This window comes from Ceratina calcarata, unplaced genomic scaffold, assembly GCF_001652005.2.
Source record: "Ceratina calcarata isolate Rehan_Ccalc_2016 unplaced genomic scaffold, ASM165200v1 scaffold48.2, whole genome shotgun sequence".
NCBI classification, from domain to species: Eukaryota; Metazoa; Arthropoda; class Insecta; order Hymenoptera; family Apidae; genus Ceratina; species Ceratina calcarata.
The window spans coordinates 1641647-1662551 of NW_017172225.1; the positions used below are offsets into that span (position 1 = coordinate 1641647).

The 20905-nt window shown below is 50.3% G+C and overlaps 3 protein-coding genes across 7 annotated transcripts in view; 1 reads left to right on the forward strand and 2 right to left on the reverse strand.

The window, feature by feature from the left end:
* LOC108627811 (transcription factor Sox-8) overlaps positions 1-17419 on the forward strand; it is a 37594-nt gene extending 20175 nt beyond the window's left edge. For 2 of the 3 annotated variants that reach the window (XM_026816031.1, XM_026816032.1), the window contains 3 exons: positions 16247-16424; positions 16550-16637; positions 16699-17419. In XM_026816031.1, the coding sequence (XP_026671832.1) occupies positions 16318-16424; positions 16550-16637; positions 16699-17313 (810 nt within the window). In that variant the 5' untranslated portion in view covers positions 16247-16317 and the 3' untranslated portion in view covers positions 17314-17419. Of the gene's footprint in view, positions 1-13373; positions 13991-16246; positions 16425-16549; positions 16638-16698 lie in introns of those variants that run through there. The other variant, XM_018029304.2, reaches the window with a different exon arrangement.
* LOC108627809 (transcription factor SOX-9) lies at positions 3130-10579 on the reverse strand. 3 transcript variants are annotated; one of them, XM_026816028.1, is made up of 5 exons: positions 9578-10579; positions 7358-7486; positions 4799-5135; positions 4311-4615; positions 3130-4129 (listed from the first exon to the last, which is right to left on the reverse strand). In XM_026816028.1, the coding sequence occupies exons 1-5, from the start codon at positions 9781-9783 to the stop codon at positions 3862-3864; spliced, it is 1245 nt and encodes a 414-aa protein (XP_026671829.1). In that variant the 5' UTR covers positions 9784-10579; the 3' UTR covers positions 3130-3861. The 3 variants fall into 3 exon arrangements, with proteins under 3 accessions (XP_026671829.1, XP_017884789.1, XP_026671830.1); XM_018029300.2 differs by having other exon boundaries at positions 7358-7504; XM_026816029.1 differs by lacking the exon at positions 9578-10579 and adding an exon at positions 8178-8256 and having other exon boundaries at positions 7358-7504.
* iPLA2-VIA (calcium-independent phospholipase A2 VIA) lies at positions 17304-20704 on the reverse strand. The gene is made up of 4 exons (XM_018029299.2): positions 20619-20704; positions 20221-20506; positions 20059-20149; positions 17304-19984 (listed from the first exon to the last, which is right to left on the reverse strand). Exons 2-4 carry the CDS (start codon positions 20442-20444, stop codon positions 17930-17932), a joined length of 2370 nt encoding a protein of 789 aa, XP_017884788.1. The 5' UTR covers positions 20445-20506; positions 20619-20704; the 3' UTR covers positions 17304-17929.
* Between the last annotated feature and the right edge of the window lie 201 nt (positions 20705-20905).

Genomic DNA, 20905 nt, shown 5'->3' on the forward strand with positions numbered 1-20905 from the left:
ATTATTAGCAGTGTTCTTCCGACGTCTGGTTTTTTTTTAAAAATGCGTTTCTAAAGTGCATAAGCTTTTGAGATTGACTGTATAGCCAATACATCCTTAATTTAACGTCTGGCTCGATTAGTATAACTTCTGTCGTGGCTATTGTAATTTAAAATCGCGATTTGTTAACAGGAGTATAGAGTGATCGCGGATTTAGTTCGTGCCACTTTCACGAGGTCTGCTCTCCTGCTTGGATCCTCGACTCGTTGATAGGAATATAAAATAATGGAGAGCTAAGCAAACCTTCGGACCAAGGAACGGAATGCTACACGACATATGTACATGTATAATTACAAACTTCAATGGTTTGTAACTCTGTAAAAAATGATGATTGAATGAAACGATCCCAACCACGAGTAGAACTGGGAAAGCTGCCGCTTTGAAACCTCATTTTATTTTTAATAAAGCCAATTTTTTTTCACTCCTCTACCAATCTTCTAAAAATTCAGTAACTTCAATCCTGTACAACTTCGTAACAAATAAGTGTATCAAAGTGCGGTTTGCACTGTTAAGAATGCAAAAGCTTTGTTTTTTGAATACCGTTTAATTCGTTCTAATCCGTTTTCCGGGCTCGGAGATATCGTCGCGTAAAGACAACTAATTTTTTCGGCGCCACTATTGCCGTCCTCTTCGCACCTTGACCCAGTTACGGACCTACCCCACTCCGGTCAGACAGCCAGACGGCGCCTGCGACGGATTTCCAGGAAGTAACCCTTTCATTCGAAGAACAGAAGCGGAGACAGATCCCAAGGGAATTCCCTGAGCGCTCGGACATTGAAATCTCATATCTCAGGGATGGTTTGAAATACAGGGATGAATTAAAACCCATCGGTCTCGTCTCGAGTTCCTGCGTCAGTTGAACGAGTTCTCAATCTTACAATCATTGTCATTAAGTGGTCATTCGTAGATTGTTAATGGCGTGAACTTGTAAATCTGTAACTTTGTTTCTACTACTCTGAATTGGACGGAAATCAAGAAAGATCTGTCTAACAGCCTTTCAAGTTTGATGAAGACATTTCCAGGAATTCGTAAATACCTCTTGCCTGATTATGTTCTCTTATTAACAAAACCAATTTTTAAGAGGAATCGGGGATTCGAACTTTGTGTTAGGCGAACATGATAGCGTAAGAGGTAGCAAAATATCTTGGAAACGACGTCTTTTCTATATAGGAAGCGAAATTCAAAGATTTGACTTATAAGTCGAGGAACGTCGACGTAAAACTAGCGATCTGAGGTTTATCGATATCACCGTCGCGTAATTATCACGGTGCCGCGATGATAAACTATATTTGACTTACTATTGAGTATCGGCCGCGGGGTTCCTGAGGGAACCGACCGAGTATGGGTATGCATCCTCGGTGAGATTCACACGTGGCCGGTCACCCTTCCTTGCTCTGTGTACGCTCGATTCGATTAGATTTGATGCTCCCCTGGAGAACGCGGCGTCTCGCATAGAGCTGTTGATTCATGGGATATCCAGGTACAGAAACGAAATCGCAGGCGACGCGTCGACGCAAAATGAAGAGAACGATGCGAGATTCGAAATGCGCTAATTATTCCACTAATTAGGGATACGATTGGAGGAGCGCGATAAGGGGGCCTCACGATGCGATCGCTGTCCGTCAACGGCCGACGGCCGAACGGAACGATTTTATTCCCGTGACTTCGGAGAAGAGCGAGGGAGCAGCGAGCAAAGGGTTGGCTGGGCATTATCGAGATTAGACCAGAGCGCGTATCTGGTGTCTCGCGTGGCTCGCGTCGAGATTCCGATGAATGGATAGCAAGGAAAATATATAACCGAGCGATAATAGGGAGGAATCGGGACAGCTGCGTAACGGTTTACGACTCTTTGTGCCGTGCACCGAATAATGCCCGAACTGTCAAAAAATTTATCGATACTATCTGCTCTCGCTCTCCTGGCAAATATTTACATCGTACACTGAATCCGAAATGATGTCAACGTACTCCGATTTTCGAGCACGCGTTCACGAAACAGTCATCGACGATACTGATTAATTTTGATCGTCGGAAAAACTGCGTCTGGCCGGACATTAAAAAGAAGAAGGCGAAGGACGAGAATTCCTTCGACGATCCGTCGTTCGGAGCATCGCGATATTTATGGATTCCGAGATTAAAAGCACGCCGGTGATCAGCACCGAGGAGAGACGAGCTCCGAGTAAATTAATTATATCGACGGTACCGCCCGATAATTTATAACTGAATGCCTCTTTGTCCGGTGATTTGGTTTCGTGTCCGGGCCGGTCGACGCGATTTCGACATTTCTCTCATATTTATTTCCTCCGGTTCGCGGAAGGATTTTGAAAATCGACCGCGATAAAAGGTGCGTCCCCGAAAACTGACAGATAAACTGGATCTAGTCCTGAATGGGATCTATTGTACAGGACCGAGTCGCTTCCGGGGTCAAGACACACGCGCCATCGATAATTTTATGAAGTTCCTAACGCCGACGGCGAATCTCGGCGGGATATCTCGGCGGAGACGCGAGGCGAACAGCTGTGACAGGCTGACTCTCGTCAGCTTTTTCCTCCAGCTAGTTTTTGCTCGGAAAAAATTACACCGTCACCCCGATATCGCCGTGCGTCGACGACGAACACGATCAAAATACGACGCGATGACGGCATCGGTTATTTCTACGCGGTAACCGAGCGAGTTTCCCTCCTCGAAACGTGGGGAAAAGAGTTTCAGAGATACGGTGGAACTCGCGCGTGGCGTGTTCGCGCTCGATATCGATTTAAATTTCAAAGCCGAGGAACGACAAAGACCTGGCCGGCCAGCTCTTAATCTAACGCGGATAAGTGGCATAAAAGTCGCGTCGCGACCGTTCCCACGTTCCCCGTTGGACGGATACTCCCGCGATAAGGCCTGTTTGCTCTGGGAAACTTGAAACGGTCCATTCGCGGTTCTGAGCTCTCTCGCAACACCCCAATTCAACGAACCGATCAAATATTTGTCGGCTCTTTTACGCGAACCGAGAGTTGCGCAAAAAAAAGTCTAAGCGCTTTGTTCGGAGACGTGTGAGGGAGAAGGTGGTTTCAACGATGTATTTCATCTCGAAATAATTTTCCTCTTTATTCCTAGAAACTTTCAAATATACCGTCGTACTTATAAATTAGAGTTTTCATTCGCGCGCTATCTGATTCTACACGCTCTACACTTTGTCTTATATAGGCGGCGCGATAAATAGATATAGGTACGTAACAATGCAATAGTTTTATTTTTGTAAGTACAAAAGCACGACTATCGATTACGGTGTTTTGTTAGTATCCTCTGCGTTAATTACCGATCTACAGCGTGCTTCTTCGATCGCCGCTCGAAACGTACACCCGCGCACATCCGAAGGAGCGACGAGATCCGCCGTCCTGCCCTCGCACGTTCATTACATTGTGACCTCCTCGATTATTCGTCTGGTCTACGACCGATCGAATTTCGCAAGTTTATTTGAAGAGCGTGCCGGCACGTTCGCAGTGCGGCCAGTTTATACTTCACCCGCCGTATACATATATTATTATATTTAGATCACGCGGCGGGGCACCGTATCGAGCGGCCTGTTTGTTTAGCCTGAAATTCTGCGCTTTGGAATGGCCGGCTGTCATGGAATGATGTCATGGAGTAAGATCGTGGCTCTGCGCGCTTTTCTCACCGCGCCGATTCGACCGCGGTTCGCCACCAAAAAATTCGTTTCATACAGACACACACACGCATGCTCTTCGATCGGGTTCGACAAATTAAACGTTCTCGAATCCGATCTCCGTCGAACTGACGCCGCAGACCGAATTGGCCGAGGCGCTGTCACGCGCGTCCCTACATATAGTGCGGCCAGGTTTCGATGCCAGGTACGTAACGTTGGTACTGCGCGTAGGACGTGGATACGTGGGGGTGGCTCATCTGCGTGCTCGCGTGGGAATAGTGCGGATTATGGGAGGAGGATATGTATTGCATGGAAGGGAGAGGCGGTTGAAGCTCGTGGTATCTGACTATGTCCGCCTGCGCTCGATCCTCCCAAGAAGCCTCTGCGATTGCCTGCTCCGAGCAGTGTCGCTTGTTCGGTCTCTCGATCTCCTCGTCGTATCTGAAAAACGAAAAACGATATACTCTTCCATAGCAAACAAAACGTTTCACTGTAATATAATTATTATCATTAATTTTATGTCGATGATAAAGTCAATTTTAACACGCGGCGGTGCAACGATGCGTAACGATGATACGATGACACGTGGGTATCCAGTTTTATATAAGTTCAGAGGAATTACCTGTTGAATATCCACTGGGAGGAGGTGGTGGTGGTTGGAGCCACGTGCACCGGTGGTATCTGAGGACGGAGATACTGGTCCAGCTCGTTGCTCTCGACCTCGCACTCCTGCAGATTCAATGGAATAAGACCAACGCCGCCCAGGCTTCCGAGCCCGTTCAGCTGACCCTCCTCGATCGGCAGTCCGTCACCGACTTCCATGTACCGGAAATCGGCACCGGGTTGCTGCTGATGCGGCGACTCGCTCGACGAACCGATCGCCAAATCTGGCTGGTACACCGTGCCGCTCGGTTGCGGCTGATTCCCCTGCGAATTCAATTTTTTCTCTCCTTTACAATTCTTACAATTAATAGATTTTTATTTTTAAATCAAATTCAAACAGGAATTTCTCTTATCGTTCAAAAACAATAATAGGGTGCTACTTAAATTACTTATAAGTACATAAAATCTGCAATTTATTAGTTAAATATTTCGAAACGATTAGTATACCTGATTGACGTAATGCTGTCCACGAGGCGTAGTAGGAGGAGTCGGCGGGGACAAGCCTTGATTAGGGGTAGTCGGAGGTGACGAGCTAACCCCGCTTTGGGGCGAGTTGGGACCTTGCACACCCCTGGGGCTCGTGTCCTCCTGTTTCAAGGACCTGGACACGTTGAACGTGACGTTGTTGCTTTGGTTCCGCGACGGCGAACTTTCCCTGCCGGAGGGTCCGTTCTGCTTTCGGCGCCGGGGTTGGTACTTGTAGTCCGGGTGCTCGCGCTTGTGAATCACGCGGAGACGATCGGCCTCTTCGATGAACGGCTTCTTGTCGTTATCTGAGAGCAATCTGCAATCGGACGTGCACCGGAGAATTATTATAAATCCATGTTTACTCGAGCGTAAGTAATCCAATGACGATATTAAACACGCAGAGGCTCAACGATTTTATAGAAGGATTATGGTGTTTGCGAAAAGGAGTGAGTCGCGAGGCTACTATCGATATCTCCAAGAAGCGGCCAGGTGTAGGCGTCGGAAATAAATCTTGTCCGTTTTCTTCCGGCTCGAAAGGTATCGCGCGCGTTCGAGGATATTAGACCGCGGTGTTTGTCGACAAAACGAAAACAGATAGGCTCGGTTCATCCTTGGCGCGTGCTAACAGCTGCCGGCCGGTTCCTGCCGCAGATAAAGGGCCCCCAAGGATCACAATAAACGCCTTGTCCCCGTCAGGTGAATTTTTCCGAACCTGCCCCTTCTGGCCTCCCAGCCTCGTGCAAATAACACCGGTGACGAACAGGTAAATCCATCTTATCTGACGGAAGCAACGTTTCAATCTTGGCCCGGTCATCGTTTAGTGGGGCGTTGAAATAAAATCGAGATCCTTAAGGTACGACTCTGTGAGATTCGCGCGAGCAGTTCGACGAGCGTAAATGACACGCGGTGGATGTCTCGCGAGCGAGGCAGATTTAAATTGGCTGACCCTGCGTTGCATCTGGCTAGGAAAAAGAGAGGCTGCGACGACGATCCGCTCTCTATCGTACTGACGAAAAAAACTACCCAAGGCAAAGTCCATTGACCAGATGGGGTTTCTCTTTCCCGACGTACGAAACGGTTTAAAAACGACGGCGGCTGGTTCGAGGGCCTCGGCTCTCAGCGTTCCGATGTCCGTCGCGCGTTTACTAAACTCCATGAGGAGTCAAGACCGATTTTTCAAGTGTGACACCTAAGACAGGGTCTCTCTCTCTCTCTCTCTCGGGCACTTGAGCGCACGCGGAACAATGAAAATCGAGATTTTTCGAAGGATCCCGAGTGGCCGTGAAGTGGTGCTACGAGAATAATTTTTAGGGCGAAACGAATTCACGGAACGTGGAATAGCCGAGGTCTCGCGGCCGACACCGGAAAAGCTTATCGGTCTCTCAGTCTCTCGGGGCTTTACGAGCCCAGTGGGAACATAAACACGAGGAATTAAAGACTAACACGACGAGACGGAGCGAGATGCGTTTCGAGCCACGACGAAGCCGAACGCGGTCCACGCGTGTGTGCGCGCGTGTGTCCGTGAGCTGCGCCCTTAAGAGTCCACGCGGCGAGAAACACTAACCAGACCTCCCATTTATACTCCTCGAGTGTATCGTACACGGTGATAGAAACGCTCTCGTTCCAGCCTCTTCTGACGGCTGTATAGCCATCCAATCGCGTGTGAACCGTAATCGTCTACGAGCGATTAAATCGAAACCGATTTTGCTCGACGATTTTCCAACGCACGGTACGAGGGAGCTTTACGTCCCTGCGGTAGCCGGTGCTAACGCGGTTTCAGGTCAAGGTGCTAATTAATCGTTGCCATACCGGTAGAAATTTAAAGATTGCACGTGCCCTCGCGCTCTATTTTGACGTCGAGTCACCGAGGGTATCGGCGATCGAAATCGCGGTCGAGAGGGATTGTAAAATGATTCACCGCAGGGGTTCCGTTCGATGCGCGGCGTTCTGTGATCATCTGCACTCGGGTCCCGCCGGGGCACCTCGTTAGTCGCGATCAGGAAACGGAATATCCTCCTCGGACGCGGTCCGCGACTTTCACAACGAGAGAAGAGCACAGATTTTCTCTTCCGTCGGCGTTCGATTCGTCACGCGCCGCTTGCCATTCGGCGCGGACGGATTTTTATCGAATATTAAGAGACTCGAAAGGGGGCCAGCGACCCTTTCAACAACAATGTACGCGGGCGTTTGTCAACCGGGGACGATCGTAACACGTGTAGCGCTGGCGCCACGTGGTAAGAACATGTTCGAAGGAAAAAAGGCTCCTCGCCAATTCGGCTGTAAAAATAGAACGCGGCAACAAGTGGTCGCGTGGTCCGTTGCTCCAGCGAAACGGAGTTCCTGGAGCCGAGCTAGACACCTTAATTTATCGTATCTTTCTCGTAGTTTTTAGAAATACGATAAATTTCTCAAAAGTTGAACAAATTCGTTTAACATCTTCGAACGATTTGAGAGACTCGACATTTTTCACTCGCTTGCGAAAGACAGACTTTTCAAATATACTTGGACAGAAAAAAGTTAAAAGTTGTAAGGACTCACCGCCACAATTTCCCCAGCGTCTTGGAGAGCTCCGCGTTGTGAAGCTGAGGATACTGATCGGCGAGTATCCTCCTGGCTGCCTGGGCCCACACCATGAACGCGTTCATCGGTCTCTTGACGTGCGTTGCTCTTTTATCGCCGGAACCCCTGCAATTTGAGGACATTATCTTCATTGGAAGCGATTGTTTTCTTCAAACGGAGCCGGAGCCGTCGCGAGAAACTAGAGAATACGAGGAGCCGCGCCCGCGGTTTTGGTGACTTGCACCCCGGAGAAAATAATCAGGGGTACTACGGCCGCCCGGGTCATCCGGGGGGATACGCGGCACGCTTAAAACCGGCCTTAAAATAACACTGGCACTGCCAACGGGTGACGAGCAGGAATGGACGTATCCCTTTCTTTCCTAGAAGATGACTTCATAAAACCGTTGCCTCGTCCAGCCCGGGGATCGACGTGACTGACGTGATTGCTGTGCACAAGCCTTCCTCGCGCTGTTTTCTTTCTGGGATCAATCGAGCCCCGAGTCTCGAGAGCCGAACCTCGGCCGACGAAGGGCACAACGGTTTACCAGGATTGAACGTTCGACGAGAAAATACAGAGGCTGCGACTTTACATTTGACACGAATCCCGATCTACCCCTCGCATCGATCGTCTCGAGGCTTCAAATTGTTCGATCGTACGAATTTACTTGAATCTCCCCTTCTCGTAAAATCGGTCTTACTTTCTCGCCGGGCTCCGTAAAGAGAGTTTGGAAAAAACGGATACGCTCATGGGTGAGGAGTCGAGGGAAGAATCCGAGAAACGATGCTCGTATGTAGGTACCTATTTCGGCCTCTTTGAAATAAGAGGGGCGTTAAATCCGTGTGTAAACCCGGGGAGCCGTTCGTTGGTAATTAGCGCGGGGCCACTAACAAGGGTTTTCACGGGAGTCGCGAGTCACTACGCTGTACGCACGCGGTTTACCTAGATACGCAAAAAATCTTCTTGCCTTTGCACCTCGTTTACGTGGTCGGGTACTTGGCTTTACGTTGCAACGAGATGCGTAGGCGTGGCACCGCGAGGACGCGACAGATGCGAACGTCGTCGACTCTCCTGCCTATTCCCGTTGTGCAAGAATTATAAGATTCCGAACGAGACCGTCACTCGTCGGTAGGCATGCTCTTGTTTCGACTGGATAAACAATCGTGTAACGCGCGAGTCGATGATCGAACGCCGGTGGAGGGGAAACGTGGAAGAGCAAACAGAGAAGGAAATGCGCAATAATGGTCTCGGTTGCATTCTCATGGGTTCCATGGGAATTAAGACTAGTCGATTTTATCGGGCCCTATCGTCGGAAATAAACATCGTACCCCCTTTAGCTACCCCGAGATAACCCCGTATAATTGAGGGTTAGCGCGATAAGCCGACGCGCATAGCGATACACGCTCGGAGATCTCAGTCGCAGTCGGGAAATTTTCCGTGAGGCTACACCTATTTACGTACACCTAAATGATATTAAATATATGTGTGTATATATATGCGCGTGATCCAAGTACGTGCCCCGAAATCGATCTGATGTAGCGCGTTCGATGGAAAACGGGTTACGTCACCTTCTCGAGCCGCGGTTTGATTTTATCGAATCGTAACGATCGTCGTTATGGCGCAACGAGATCGGCCGGCCATTAATTCGTCCCCTTCTATCGATACGCGGGCGAAAAAAATAATAAGTCTCGTTTCCTCTAATCGCGAATCGTCCTTTGCGAGAGCTTCTCCGCTTCCCACGAGCCGCGATCTCGGGACGACAAGGGAAGAAGAGAAGGAGGAGGGAGGGACCGACGAGAGATCGGGCATTAATTAGCTAATTTGCGTTAATTGGCAGGCGAGGACATTTTTCCATGAGCCGTTTCCCAAGCCGTGGAAACCAGTGCGTCATAATTGAGTTAGCGTTACGTATTTTTAAGACTCGTACGCCGAGCCGCGGTTACGGCTTTTACGCCCCTCGTTCTCTCTCGCTCTCTCGCCCGTCTCCTTTTTCCCTCGCCTTTTCCGCCGTCGCGTTAAACGCTTGGCGTTAAAACGCGCCTTCGTTAACGACGCTTGCTAAATACCAAGGAACACGAGGAACTCCGCGACCGACCAAAAGTGAAACCGACGCTCGACCCTTTGAAACGAGATTGCGAGATCATTTCGGACCGCCGCGTATTACGAAATTCGTGTAGGCCCCCGTTCAATCGTCGACTCACTTGGTAGCGACGGGTACCAGGGTCCAGTCGTACCCCTGGAGAACTTTGGTGACCGCCGCGCTGATCCTCTCGCCGCCGTTCGCGTTCACAGCAACCGTGACAGCTGACGCTTTGTTGCTGTTCAAGATACCGGCGTTGCTGCTGGGATTCGTCGCTGCGTTACTCGACGAAATAGACCCGGATGCCTCCGCCATGACGTCGTTCATCTTCCCGATTCTTCTTCCGCTTCTTCTCTTCGAGGGAACTGTGTGTGATCGCACGAAATCTAATTCATCGAGCGTTCATCGTCCAACGGGTCTCGCGTTACCGAGCGTCCGTTCGTTCGGTCGCGACGATCATTTTATCGTTCGAAACACACGTCACTTCCGTTTGTCTATTCGTTCTCAGCTGCGATCGCTCCTGCTTTTTCTCTCGCCTCGCGCTATCGAAGCGGCGCGCACGTTTGTCACGTTTAATTAATTTCGCACTCGATTACGAGAAGCGAACGCGGCCGAGCCCGTCGGGAACGCGTCGAGGTCTCCTCTCCGTCTATCTTCTCCGAGACTTTTTTCTCGCGTCGCCGCGAGCCACGGCAATTCTAATCTGTTCTTCTTTGTGCCGTCGACCCGTATTACTCTTTTTACGTTCGTTTCCGCTATCGGCCGTCCCAGAACGGAGCCGAGTTTACGCGAAACCGTGCTCTCTCGCCGCTTCTCGGAACTGCTTCCCTCACCGAAATACTCTCCGATGTTCTATTTCCTTTCGCCACTCGCGGAGACCTTTTACGAGTTTCCACTAACAATCGTTCACCAAGGGAATACTTTTCACGTAACACACCGATGCCTGACACGCGCGTGCCTCGCGGACAGCGTCGTCGATCTTTCGGCGAACGATCAGCACCGTTCAAAACGCGTCGGGACCAGAGACATCGCGGTTCTTCTCGAGTGAGAAAACTGGAATAATACGGGAACGAGCCGCGGGTGCTGGATTTCTAGTTGCTTGCGCGATCGGCGCTCGAGTGAGGTGGTTGTATCGCCTCAGGGCAGTTTCCACCGATCGCTCTCCGACCCGGCGTAGCGGCGGCTGCTGGTTGGGGGCGGGGCGACGGGCCGAGGAGCTGGTAACACTTGTTGCTTTGCGATCGTTCTCGACGATGAGGCCACCGGGACGAGGGGAAAGGGTCGACGGTTCGCCCGACGGAACTCCGAGAGGACGCTCCGCCGAGAGGTTTCAACGGCGAACAGCTAGAACTTAAATACGCGATTACGATGGGACACGACTTTCTCTGGGAGAACTGTCTAAATTGTTTAATAAATATGCAATCGGGTGAACGATGCTTCCTGGTAGATCGAACAGAACCGAGACAGACGTATGCGTCGGCGAATTCAGGAATGAACGATCGACCGTTTTTTATATCGACGTCGAGACGCCGATGGCCAGGCAGAGTCAGATCGATCCGATCGTTTTGATGCCGACTATCAGCCCCTCCAAGTATCTCAGCTCCGTTCGCTCTCTCTTCAGCAACGGAGGTCCGTATGGCCACGATATCCTCTGGGAGTAGGACCAATCGGGTTCCTCATCGTTCCACCTACCTCTCTTCTCGTTTCACCGTTTCTCTCAACGCGTGTCCTTCCGTCTCTCTCGGCTGTGTTTCCTCTCTCTTCGTTACTCCCACGCCGGGGCGGCGATTGGCCGACCGTCCGTTGGCAATAACGACGTCACAAGGAGGAGCGTGCAATTTTCCTGGCGATGCACCAAATGCGATCACGGCGGGTGCATTCGGCCACGGGGATCTCGGAAGCGACGCCGTTGCCGTCTCCTCGATTTTCGCGATGCGCATCGCCGTTCGAAACGAATGATAGATCGCTCGTGACGAAAACGACGATTCGGCGATGCGATAAATTTGCACTCGTTCGATTGAGTCTCTTCGCGTGGCCGCGTCCACCGTAGGAGAGGATTCGAAATAGCGGGTGGACCGGATCTTTATTTAAAGGACGAGGGGCGTCGCGCGACCGAGCTTACGCGATGACATCGTGCCGGTTCGATGATGATGGTGCAGAATGTACCGTAGTCCGTGTCACCGTTGGGGGTCCGAGAGTCGCGGCGCTCGCCACCCGGGGGGCTTACATATGTCGGTTACCCAGAGGTCTCTCGCTGCCCCTCGTATCCTTTCAAGTGTCCGACGCAACTCCGACTCCAGGACCCCCGGGAATCGGTGAAATCATTATTTTATATCTGCCACGCTCCTCGATGCCTCTCGTCTCGATCATCTCCGTACCTATCTCCCTCCCTCCGTTCCTGAAGCGTTATCAAATTCTATGACTTCTCACTGCCAGAGAAGGATTTACGTGGGCGAAGATCGATCGAAAAGGACGGGTCCTTGTCCCGGGTAAATCGCGACGCGCGTTTCCTGAAACGGAGCGGCCCTGAAACGAATTCTCCTTCGCGTACACACGCCGCTCGAGAGAGAACGAAGCCACATATTGGCGCCATGTGCGCTTCGGGATGTTTATCCCAGGAAGAGCAAAATTCCGGCTTGCTGAAATCAATATTATTGTTCGCGGTCGGCTAAATTTGAATCGCGATTCGGTTGCAGCGCGCGGCACCGCGCGTGCACGTATCGCGGGGCATCGAGAGATCGAGAAAGCGCGCGAGGGAATCGATGCGAGTGGACTGGTCGAGTAACTCCATTTGTTTCCAGCCGGATTAATCAGTCGGGCGAACGTTGCCTAAACACACCGCGATACACGTACGAACCACTGAATCTACTGAACGCGGGCTTCGGTCGAAGGAGCCGGGTACGTGTGTCCGTCGAACGTTCGTTCCGCGACGTGCAACCCTCTCGCCGCTCTGCACGTGAACGGGGAAAAAAAGACGAGGTTTCCCCGAGGCGCTGGACTCGCGTCGACACCGGGATAAAAACGTAGCGATCCGTGATCCGTCCAAGTGTCTCGAGCATTTCCGAGAGGCTGAGTGCGCGCGTTTACGCGGGTTAATCCCGCAAAGTGCGAGCAAGATGGCTCGCCTTTGATCTCGCACAAAAGCCGCCACACGGCATTGACCGTGGTTTATATATGCTCATGTATGGGCCACTGTCTTTGCTAGCTCACTCATTCATTAAATTCGTTGTATAATTAGGCTCCGCGGAGAGACCCGGGACTGTCGACCGGTGATTCTACCGCGACGACACGGGGAAAAAGAACGAATCCTTCTACTCGCAAACCGAATTTATGCCCTCGCATTCCCCGTAAGTCTCTTATTTTTCGCGAACTCGCGTTCGCTCCGATCTAATTATACGGCTCGCGGGGATCGAGTACCCAACATAGATCGCTTGTTTATTCGCGCTGCGACCGATCCGATCGAGAGCTCGCAACCTTTGGAACAATGATCCGCGAGACGGAAAAAGTTCTAATTCGGTCGAACAATGTGCCGCAGTACGCCTTAACGTAAATCGACACGCTGTTTCAAGCATGTGATTACAGTAATAAAGCCATGTAGTTCTTCGACTTATAAAGATCGTATAAGATGACCGATTCGCGTCCAGTTCCGATGAAAAACTGAACGAGACACCGGGGGCGGATGGAACCTGATCGAACGGTTCTTCAGCACAGGATGACCGTGCGAAGGATACACAGTGGAGAAGAGCCGGGCCGGGAAGAACAGAAAAGGAACAAGATCCTAGATATCCCCCACCAGACGTAGAGGTGGTCCACGGAACCGCCTCCGCGATCTACCATCCAACGTTTGGTGCGTGTGCCAGACGTGTGCTCGTCGTTTCTGCCTCTTTCGTGCGGACCAACCTGTGCGGTCCCTCGGCGAACGTTCACGTCCTCCGCGTCCGTGTGTCTCTTCTCTAGTCAGTCACCCATCGGAGTTTCCTTTGATTCGTCGCGAGCGTTACCGAGCGGAACCCGTACGAAAGTTTCACTTCGTTTTTCTCAGTGTTCGAGAGATCGAATTCGCGGAACCGGGACTCGGGTCTTGTTCGACGAACGCGCGTGGGCGATATTTGTCGAATGAGATAACGTGGAGGGCGACGGAAGTCGATGCGACGTCGATACCGCGCGGCTCGAGGAAGGACGAGGGTCCGTTCACGATAAATCACCGCCCAGATAACCCCCGGATTAATTATCCGACTCCGTTCTCGCGATCAGGATATGTGCTTTACGATGCGTTCTACGTGAATGAGTGCGCGATAAAACCGATAAGTCGGACAATTCGCCGAAATCCGTTTCCCCGTTCGTCGAAACGAATAAAGAGAGAACTGTTGTCCTCGTCGCGGATGTAGATACCTGCCGATACGTGAGACAGCAAGAGAGATGGAAGCTCATCACGGTAGCGGCGTCGCGTTGGCTGCGACGGAAACGGAACCCGGCCCGTCGAGCAACGAGCACAACAGCTCGCTGGACGACGCCGTGGGCAAACTGCTTCAAGGTTCGCTTGGAAATGAACATTTTTTTTTATAACAATGCCGTTCCTTAATCATTACCGAGGTCGAAGCGTGTTTGAAGTTTCTGTAACGCGCCTGAACCGTGAAACCTAACTTCTTTCACGTGGCCCTAGTAAAGGCCACATGGTCTTCAAAAACTGTAGGCCGCAGGAAACACCTGATAGACGTGACCTCGTGGAAAAAGTAATATGAAATGGGTCGGGTCGCGTATACGTTTCGAGTCTTTTTTGGTCGTCGGTCTCGTCGAGTTTGCAAGGAGACGCGTGCCGGGCTCGTTTAAGGACACTTTAATTGGCGTTGAAAGTCGGCTTCGGTGGCTGGCTTCTCGGATTTATCCCCGTGATACCCGACCGGATGGAGGGAAACTCGGGTGGGCACGATGGAAGCGGTGAACGCCGGAGAGGGAGACGGGGTGAGAAAGAGCGAGGACTGCGGAAAGACGATTTCGAGGAAGATCCGTGCGGCAGGTGCTGCGAGCCGAGCGAAACCGCTGTACGCTTGCCACCGACTAATTATGTTAGTACGAAATTAAATCTGAGACATCGACTCGAGCGCAGAGCATTGGCTCGGCGAAGGTGGAGACCGCGCAGGGGAGCAACGGGAGCTCGGCATGATTTACGAGGTCGCGCACGCGTCTCATTGAAATTCTGCGAACGGTCACACATACGCGTACGCCGACAAAAAACCCATGTAACTCTCTTTCCGTAACAACAGATAATGATAAAAAAAAAAATGAATCCTCGAGCCAACTGCCGTCTTAACTCTTCGCTAACATCGTTCGCCAATCTCTATGTAGACTTCTGCTACTTCCCGTAATCGCAAAAGGGTCGTCTTAACGCGATATCTCCCGCAGATATCGGCGTGAGGAACGATAAAATCGATCGATTCGCTTGCGCGGCAAAGCGAAGGTCCTCGTCAGTCATCGACGACGAGAAGGTGACGGTGCGTTCAACGACGTCCTCTCGTTAACGAGACTATCCGCAGTAAATTTGTACAGCAGTTAATGTAGCAAGAGTCGACGACAGGTCGGCATTGACGGTCGAGATGCCGAAACACACCGGTTCATTCAGCGTGGCTACAACTCCTTATTGTGAACTGTATTCTCTGCCTCTCCCGTGGAGCCATTCATCCTTCGGGAAAAGTACGAAAGTTCTCGGCCGGTCCGTTTCTTCGTCGTCCGATTAATCAATCCTAATTTACGATCTTCGTTATCTTGATACATCTATTTTACAGCCCTATTTCTTGTCCACTTAACTCGATATCGGTGGGACACGTGTGTCTCTGCCGAGGAACGCTCGAGCACGACGCTAATAATACAGTAATTTCGCTCGAAGAACCAGTCGATTAGCAAAGAAACCCATTCGTTTTCAAGCTACATATATTTCTCGCGCGAAACTTTTTCTATTCCCGTCGCTTTCTAAGGGTGCGAGCCCTTCCGCGTTTTCATGGAAAATATTCTGGTTCCTATCGGCGAGGACGTTCGCGCGAGGACCTCCATCGGACGTTAAAGGAGCCGACAGAGAGGCCGCGTCGGCGAACCGAATCCTTATGGCTCATGGTAATTAGCTCCCACGGTTTACACACCATCGGTGACCTTTCGCCACGTGCATCTTTTCCCTTCCCGCTGCCAGACACGTTTTAAACAGACCAAGTGTACTTTTTAAATTCGACACGATACTTTAACACCCCGTTTCGTTATAAGCGATTTATCAAATACCTATGCTACGAATGGCACGCGCCTCATGAACGAAGCGTATTGCGAGCTACGCGTATCGGATCCACGACGAGATTTCTCGGAATGGAAAACTCGACCTAAATAATCTTTCTATAGCCGGCGAGCAGTTCGTCGGAGCCGGAGGATACCGAGAGGAAGTCGGTAATAATAATTAGTCTCTTAATGCCAGCGAACGATCGTCCGATAAAGACCACCGCGCTCGAGACCTCTCGTAAAACTCCTCGCGCGCGATCCTCATAGAAAGATCATCTCGGCGAACGTCAACTGCGTAAACCCGAAGAAATATAAGTCGAGATACGTTGGCGCTGGTCAACCGATTACGCCCGGCTCACAGGGGATACAGGTGTCGTTTTATCTCGCTTTATCTGCTCCTTTACGATCCAATTCCGCGCAAAGATAGGCCGACTTCCGGTCGCCGTGTATATATACACTCGGTTGAAAAAAAAGCGCGTGCCGTTTCCTTCTCTTTTTTAAATATTCAACGGTTCGCAAATATTTCTTGCAGGCTACGACTGGACCTTGCTTCCGGTTACGTCTCGCGCAGGGGGACGAAGGAGCGCTCACGTGAAGCGTCCGATGAACGCGTTCATGGTCTGGGCTCAGGCCGCGAGACGCCGGCTGGCCGATCAGTACCCTCAGCTTCACAACGCCGAGCTATCGAAAACGCTGGGGAAACTGTGGAGGTACTAACGATGGTCACGAAAGTATCGTTCGCGAACGATTTCCTGCGAGATCTGGAGCACTTTCGTGGCCATAATTAAAACATCTATCGTAACTTGTGCTACATTAACGCGAGCGAATGTAACAGAATTCTGAGCGACGGTGAGAAGCAACCGTTCATAGAGGAAGCTGAGAGGCTGAGGAACGCGCACAAAAAGCAGCACCCGCATTACAAGGTGACCGTCGGCGATCGCTCTCGCCGAGAAAACAAAAAGCTAAATAAAATGCCAATTACAGTATCAGCCGCGTCGGCGGAAACCGAAATCGGACGAGCAGATGGGCATCATGATGCACCGGACGGCCCTGTCCTCGCCGACGACGTCTCTAGACTCCACTGGCTCGTTCGATTGCACGTATCCCCGTTTATATTCAGAAACCGGAATCAAAACGTTCGAGAGGCCTATTTACCACGACGGTAAGGCCAGTTACGATCTCTCGAGATCGTCCTGGCCCGGCGATTCGAATAAATATCAATCCGATCATTCGGTCGCGGAGAAACCGTACGAGGATACGAAGTACGAATCGAACGTGGCCAAGTGCTACGAGACCGTCAAATACCACGAGGTGTCTTCAGCCGCGAAGTACCACGAGACGATGCCGAAGTACTCGGAGCTGCAGGCGAAGCCGTACGATCTACCCAAATACCCGGAGAACCCCTTGAAATATCCGATGGACGTGACGAGTACGAGCAAGTCGCACGCGTACGTCCACACCCAGTATTACTCGGCTCCCGAGGGATACGCAATGCACGAGGACAACGAGTACCAGACGCAAGGCGTCTCGACTCATTCTTTCTATCCGTACATTTCCGCGTCCATGACACAGCCACCTTACTACATGGGTCCACGGTAGAGCATACAATGCTTTTATTCGTTTGCGTAATTTGGTTACAGAGACATTAACAATGTTTCGGGTGAACGTAGAACGAGCGCGCTAGGCTCGAATAGTTTATTAAACCGCTTTTCAACATTCTTCCGTTCTATGCTATTTATTTCTTTGGCAATACATGCAAATAAATAAACTAATAATTCAACAAATATCATCCTAATATCTAAGTACTTTATTTCACTGAGAATCTACTTTTTTTTAATCGAAGTGTGTGTGTGTGAGTACACTCTTATCTTCGCTCGTATCGTTTGCTATACAGATCCTTCTCACACGATCACGCACACACGCATATTTCCCTACATACTTTCCTATTCGTGCGAATCTTCCCCTAAACAGAAGATGAAATTGAAATTCTGACTGAACCGAATTGTGCACTATCAATGTTACAATTCATTGTATGCTGGATGTCCCGAAGTACATCAGATCGTAGATGACGAACAAATATACAAAAATAAATAAACGAGCCAACAGTGGTGGAAGGAAAAGAGAGCAGACATATTTTTGGCTAAATGCAAGAGATCCATGCCTACATACCCAGAGAGACTCGGCGACTCAATCGATTAGTCTCGGCTCATTCGTTCTATGTATCACGATTTATCACAGCAGCTAACTCTTTTATTTGATCCCTGTTCGCATACATGAACGCTTTGGCGCCCCATATCATCCCGGCTAGAATCTCGTCGCTCTTTTCATCCATAGCGATATCCTGCGTCAACGGCGGATTGAATCTATAATAGGGCACTCCGATCATGGAGCACCAGTTTCTCGCGCGGTCGACGATCCTCCCGTCGCAGGCTGTGGCCTGATCGACCAAGAGCATCGCGAGGACCGACATGCCCATAGCAAATTTCGCGGTGTCCCATAAGCTTTCGGGGAAGAATATATCAATGTCTTTCAACGGACTAGTAGGAATCATACCGGTTCCTAGTGATACTACCAACGAGAGCGGGACCACTTGGCTCTCGCGACCTACGGCCTTCAACGCGAGGTTGTACTCGTGAATTTCGGTCATCGCGTCCAGAGTCGGATTGTTCGCTATCAGTCCGCCGTCGAGGAACTTACCGAAAGCACGGAAATACGACGGGGCTGCACCGGTCGCCCTCGCGGCGTGCCAAACTAATTGCTCGTTCGGCGGAGTGATTTGTATCGAGTTTTCCGAAATGTTCAGTATCGTGCTAGGCGCGTCGTAATTACGGAACAGATAAAGATCGACGGGCTTTTTATCAGCCAGCACCCCGGTAATCATTACTTTTGGTTTTTTTATGTCCGACATGACCGTCTTCGCACCCAGGCTATTCTTCAGTACTCTCTCCAAACCTTCGCTGTTATACGGACGCGTGCCGACGAAGGCTTCCTCCTTGATGCGAAAGTAAAGCGCTTGACATTCCCGCAGAGATTTACCGGTTGCTAAGCCAAGGGCCAGAATCCCGCCGGTCGAGGTACCCGTGATCCAGTCGAAACATTCCACGATAGGCTTTTGCAGGATCGATTCGATCTCCAACAACGTTTGTACAAGAACCAAGCCGCGGATTCCGCCCCCGTCGAGGCAGAGAAGACGGCCGCCTTTAATGATCTGCGTTTGCGAGGCCATCTTGTCCATCCCAGAAACTTGAAGCATCTGATCCAAGACCGTGCGCGGCACGGCAGACGGTGGTTGGGGTGGCGCGATGCCGTTGAAGGTCTCGTCGTATTTGCAGCCGATGTTACAATTGATCATTTCCGGCGGGCAACGCTGAGCGCCTACTGCATCCAGGATGTACAGAATCTTCTGGCCCTCGTTGGTGTCGTGCTTCACTAAGTGTCGCGGTGTCTCCGCTTTGTAATTTTTAGCATCGATAACTGCGCCGAAACCTATCAGGCTCTGCACTATGGCCACCGTGCCTTCCGACACCGCCAAATGTAACGGCGTATTGCCGTCCTTGTCGACGATATTCACGGAGGCCATGTGACTCAACAGAGCCACCACGCACGGCAATCGTTTTCTCATAGCCATTATGTGTAATGCCGTGCGGCCGTCGAAGTTCAACGCGTCTATGTCGCAGTTACTCTCTATCAGCGCGTTGATCACTTCTCTGCTCAACGACCAATGCAACGGAGTGCCGCCGAATTTCATATCCTCCGCGTGAAGAACGTTCGGTTTACTGTGAAGAAAATCTCCTACGTAACCGGGACTAGAAGGTTGCCCCTCGGTCGCGGGAACGTTCACGTCCGCGCCGATCAGAAGAAGAGCTTTGACGCATTCGGGCTTGTTGTTCAGACACGCGACGTGCATCGGCGTATGACCGTTACTGTTACGACTATTTAAACTGTTCGGGAGATCGCCACCGAGTGCTAGAATTATTTCTTTGGTAGATGTGGCCGCGAAATGGTACACGGTGTTACCGCTGTAATCCAGATGTTCCAACGAACTTTTAGCCTCTATCAACATTTGTACTGTATGCAAATTATTCGTTTGCACCGCAACTTGCAAAGGAGACATTCCTGTCTCCACGTCTCCGCTATTTAACTGGCTATTCACGACATCATGCGTGAAGGCATTATACAGAGCGAAATAAGCTGCCATATGAGCCAACGTCCATGTAGGATGCTCCACTAATGTGTCGCATAACTTTTGTATCTTATTCACGTTACACATCTACGTAAATTCGTGGTCATCAATAATCTTCGTAAAATCCTAAACATAACTGGATATTGTAAACAGATATTTACCTCGCGACAGATTTGAACAATTATTGGAATCTTGTCTTTGAATATAATGAAATGTGTCTCTGCCTGTGATTTATCCTCTGACCTATATAAGCTGGAAACATTATATCTTAATTAGTATCCTGTCATTTGTAGTAAAAAGTAACTGTAGAATGATATATATACCTATATGCTTGATGCAACGTTTCTGTACAAGGTCTGTGAAGGACGATCTCATATTTTTCCTGAGTTTTCTCGCCCGGCCCATAAAGTACAATACCATCTTCTCGACATTCGATGTGTCGATTACTATAATTCTCAGGCTTAACTTCTTGGACCACGTTCGTGGGCAAGTCCGAGCAAACGATGTTTCGCAGTACGTTGCTGGCTATCGTCCCGAGCCAAGCCATGATGTCCAGATTGTAGGTTAACCAAGAAAACCGGAACCACACCTTTTTAATCGATTGACAGCCTGTTAAACAGATTCAGCCGGTTAAGCAAGACCGTATTGATCATGCCCTTAAAAGGGCAGACACTATGCGTCTCTTGCGTTGCGAGAAAAATAAATTCAATAATATGCTTACGAGGAACAACCTCGCGCTGACTCGACCAGCAGACGAAACGTTGAAGTCGCGATTGTAAATAAAGGCTTGGAACAGGCAGTGAAAACAACGTATCGATCCTGGCGATTACTTGAGTCTTCGCAAGAAAAGGTCGTCTCGAAATACGAGAATTCAATCACCATTATACTCGGTTACTTCAAATACGAGAAACTAATCAAAATTGATGACAGTTGTAATCTTCGGTACTTCCCATGCCGCTACCTTCCCCTCCCGTTTCGTTCCTCCAACTGTTGCTATTAAATTTCTGA